General features: G+C 43.7%; 1 protein-coding gene across 1 annotated transcript; it reads left to right on the top strand.

The window, feature by feature from the left end:
• Window positions 1–211: 211 nt before the first annotated feature.
• Window positions 212–4,615, top strand: LOC131252720 (UDP-glycosyltransferase 76B1-like). Its single transcript, XM_058253392.1, has 2 exons — window positions 212–712; window positions 3,209–4,615. Exons 1-2 carry the CDS (start codon window positions 214–216, stop codon window positions 4,081–4,083), a joined length of 1,374 nt encoding a protein of 457 aa, XP_058109375.1. The 5' UTR covers window positions 212–213; the 3' UTR covers window positions 4,084–4,615.
• Window positions 4,616–4,815: the final 200 nt, after the last annotated feature.

Here is a 4,815-nt window from a genome sequence, read left to right as displayed (position 1 = left end):
TTTTGGTTCATCATACATTCAAATTGCGGCCCATAATTAAAGTGCATGTGCTAAGTTTTCAGTTCATTGTATGTGGTGAAGCAATTTCCAAGTAATTTCAAGTGAACGTGTATCATCCTTTACACTCTGTCAGAGTATTAATGTTTTTCTCCTCTATATATGGGCCAATGCAAGTGACCCATTTTCATTCCAAAACTAAAACTCAAAAGTGCAATGGCTAGATCAGAAGAGAGACCTATGCAGCATAGGAAACGCACCCATTTGATTCTTTTCCCATGCCCATTACAAGGCCACATAACTCCCATGCTTCAGCTGGCCACAATCCTACACTCCAAAGGATTCTCCATCACCATCGTCCACACTCATTTCAACTCTCCCAATCCATCCAACCATCCAAGCTTTAATTTTGAACCCATATCCGACGGATTAACGGCTGATCAGACACGGAAAGACGATGTCATGGGCCTGGTTGCACTCCTTAACGTCAATTGCCATGGCCCATTTAATGATCTCATGGCTCGGATGCTGTCAGAGGAGAACCCACGTGATCCAATTGCATGCATTGTTTCCGACGCTCTCATGCACTTCACACAATCTGTGGCGGACCACTTGAAGATCCCGAGGATGATCCTACGGACAAGCAGCGCCACGTCATTTGTCACGTGCGCTGCCTTCCCGCTGCTCCGGGAGAAGGGCTATCTTCCCATACAAGGTGTGTATGTACTGAACTACCACAGTGATTTCTTGTTTTTGTTGTTGGCACGTAGTTAGAATGGATTAGGTGGGTCATTCTACAAAAACAGCCGATGTTTGTGAAAGTCCACATGCATGGTACATACCTTTCTTTCACATACAATCGTTGTTCCATGGTCCTGGTGTCCTGATGGCATGTTTTAATAGTACTCGTGATTGTATGTGATCAGTAATTGTAATTTTATATGTAGGAGAAGGTATTAAGGCCAAGGTGAATTTGTATAGACTGGAAGTTATGTTTTAACCAGTGGATGACTTTCAACTTTTTATGTGTACATGACATCCAATCCATCTAATAAGCTGGCCCCGTCATGAAGATTAGATTTTCTAAAACGCAGCAGCATCCGTTCATTGAGTGGACCATACTTACGTTTTGCTACTTATCAGCTTGATGAATAAATGGAGCTGACTAGTGGTTTGACATTGTTTTATACGGCGTGACCGACATGATGAATAAATGGTGGTGACTGTTGCACTACGGCCTACCTAACCACAAGGTAATGTGTACCCAGTGGATAAATTTCAATCTGTTAAGTCCACGTGGCATCCAGCCCTTCCATCGGATAGGTTGGTCCCACCACAAGAATTTCATAGTGCAAAAATCAGCCCTATATATTTATGAAATTGGCGACACTATAGAAAACAATCTGGACCGTTGATAAATAGAAAAATACAAGTGTGGTAACTCGACGAGTTTTTTTTTTTTTTTTTGGGTTAGCTTGTTAGTACACACCGATGTCAGTACACACACTCCATGTTAGCCACCCCCGCTAGGGATCGATACCAAACCTCATGTGTTGAAACGATCATATCTTGACTGCTTGAGACGGACTCGGCTTCGGTAGTGACCCCTCCAGTATGGAGATCTGTACTAGTCGGTGCTCGACAAGCTCTTTGGGCCCATCATTATGTATGTATCTTATCCACGCCGTCCATTCATTTTGAGAGCTCATTTAAGTGCATGAGCCAAAAAACGAGATAGATCCTTCTCGGGTGGACCACACCACTGGAAACAGTAATAACTGAATTCCCATTATATATTAAAAACTTCCTAGTGCTCACTATAATGCTTATTTGCCATCCAACCTTTGATTAGCTCACACATACCTGTACCTGGATGAAGAGAAAACACAGATAGCTAAATCAAAACTTTCGAGCACCCAAGAAGTTTTTAATGGTGGCCGTTCAATAACCAATGTTTCATATGTGTGGCCCACCTGAAATTTGGATGTCTCATTTTTTTGGCTCATTACATAAAATGATCTGAAAAATAGATGGATGGTGCAGATAAGATAGATATATCATGGTGAGGCCCACAGTTCTTTTTCCGGCACCAACCAGGTACTGGTGGAGTCAATGCCGAGTCCAATTCAACTTGAAACCTTCTCGAGAGAGACGGTGGACCGTACATCAGCATTTTACCTTTTGCTGCATTGACTGGAACAGGTGCACCGATCGCGATGCGTATCTGAACTCCACTCCACACATCAGATGTGTCAGCCCATGCAAGACCTAGAACCGAAAATCAGTCATATTTGTGATTTACGTGGCCGCGTGAGTGAAAACATATTAAAAAGTGATACCCAACTGAATGGAAGATGGGACTGATTTTTGCATCCTGGCCATAAAATTTTGTATTTGATGTAATGGTTGGAGTGAGTTTCATATAATCATCACGGTGGACCCTATAAAATTCAAAGGCAGACATCTCTCTTCCAAATGTTTCCTTTATTATGCCCACCCAATCACATTTTAGCTTGAAGTTTTGAACCTAAACCTAATTTAGAATTTCTTATCTAAGGTTAGAGTGGATTTTAGTAAACATCTCACTAGGTTATGTAAAATTCAAAGGTGTGGGCATTCGTCTCCCAATTATTTCTCTTCACATGGCTCACCTGCATCACGCTCACGGAAGAACAGGCTAATTTTCGAAGTCTATGGTTAAAATAAAGTGACACACGTAATAATTGGAGTGGATTTTACTTAAAAAACATTACGGTGGGCCCACTTCAGCTGCCCATACATTACATAAGATCTTGTGTATAAGCTGGCCACACGAATAAGAGAGGACCTTGTGTGTGATACGGACATTTGTCAGCTGGGGCCCACCATGTAGCTGGTAATGCCCAATAGTCTGTCCAGGTTCCAGTACACAAGCATGAGAAAAATGAATGTTCATAAGCTGATTCTCATGATCATATGAAACATGTATGTTTGGAAAGTGACCAGTGGTCCATACTCTACATACATGCGTGTCCCATGACGACTCGATTACTGAGTTTTGATCCAGAGCATATTCACGGCGAACCACTGGATGAATGAACCCCAACCCTTAGACCCGATATCTGGGTCTTAGGCCATCTAAAGTGGGCTGATGTTATAGAGTTGATATCCTACATTCCTAGCCAATCTTGACCGTTCTTCTCTATTATTTCAACTGAATTTTTCTTACCAGATCCTCAATCGGAGACGCCAGTGTCTGAGCTCCCTCCACTCAGGATCAAAGACCTACCGGACATCAGCACGGACAACTCGGACACATTGTACAAACTGGTGGCCCACATGAACAACGAAACAAGGAACTCTTCAGGGCTGATCTACAACTCCTTCGACCACATCGAAGAAACCGCATTGGAGAAAATCCGTCAAGACTTCCCGATACCGTTCTTTCCGATCGGCCCGCTTCATAAATACTCATCAGGATCATCCAGCAGTTTGCTGCAACATGATCACAGCTGCATTTTCTGGCTAGATAAGCAAGCGGCGGGGTCCGTCATCTACGTCAGCTTTGGAAGCTTAGCTTCCATGGTGAAAAAAGAGGTAGAGGAGATAGCATGGGGCCTAGCCAATAGTGGCCAGCCCTTCTTGTGGGTGGTTCGTCCTGGATTGCTCCGTGGGTCAGTGAGGGCTGAAATGCCAAATGGGTTTGAAGAGGAGACACAGGGGAGGGGCTTAGTGGTCAAGTGGGCCCCACAGCAAGAGGTCTTGGCCCACCCTAGTGTGGGAGGTTTTTGGACACACAATGGCTGGAATTCAACGGTGGAGAGTATTTGTGAAGGGGTGCCTATGCTATGTTGGCCTTGTTTTGGTGATCAAAAGGTGAATGCTAGGCTTGTAAGCCATGTATTGAAAGTGGGTGTGCAACTAGAGAATGGGTTGGAGAGAGAAAAGATAGGGTGGGCCATAAGAAGATTAATGGTTGAGAAGGAAGGAGAGGAGATGAGGAAAAGGATAATGAAATTGAAAGAAAAGGCTGACCGTTGTTTAAGAAAAGGAGGTTCTTCCTATGAGTCGGTAGATAGGTTAGTAAATTGTATCCTGTCATTGTAACGAACGACTCGCCCTAGTCGACTTCGATTCCATGCGTCCTACCAGATCCGGTTGGATACCACAAGTAGGCCTGGGGGGTCCGACTCAGGTAAGTTGGGCTGATACACACCACCCAACTCGGGCGGGATGCAACTCGAGTCTAGACAACGAGTCGATCTGAGTCACTGAGTCTGAAAGCCATGATGTAACCTCTTTGTTCTTCACTTTAGTGAGTTTTGTGTGATATAAAAAGTGCCTGAATATCATTTTCACAATCTGATAGAGTATCAAAGTTGTTTTAATGGAAAAATGCTATTCTTGTTCCAGACAGTGGACAACACCTTTCGGTGGCATTATTAGGGCTTCCGGTTGTTGAGGTGGGGCACATAGTTCACTAATTCAAACAAATGATATTGTGGGCCTAACACATAAGGACCTATTTACTAAGATTGTAGACTATTCATGTATTTTTTTTTCTTACTTAAATCTTTTATTTTCTTTCTGTTGAGATGTGGAGCCACATCCAAACAGGGCCGCTCGACCAGTCAAGGGCTGGCTCAACTCAAAGTCCAGCGAGCTATGATTTTTTAGGTCCGTGGTGCTCGACCGGTCGAGGCCCATGCTCGACCAGTCAAGGGTCCGCTCAGCCAGTCGAGGTTACGCAGATTCATTTTACGGATTTGATATGGACTGCAAAATTTGAGGCGGTTTCGCAAGGGTGCGAAATGGAAGTTGCCTAAACTATAAATAAGG

The sequence above is a fragment of the Magnolia sinica genome, chromosome 8, assembly GCF_029962835.1.
Source record: "Magnolia sinica isolate HGM2019 chromosome 8, MsV1, whole genome shotgun sequence".
Taxonomy (NCBI): domain Eukaryota; kingdom Viridiplantae; phylum Streptophyta; class Magnoliopsida; order Magnoliales; family Magnoliaceae; genus Magnolia; species Magnolia sinica.
Note: the sequence above shows the minus strand (reverse complement) of the source record. Positions and strands in the feature narration are given on the sequence as shown.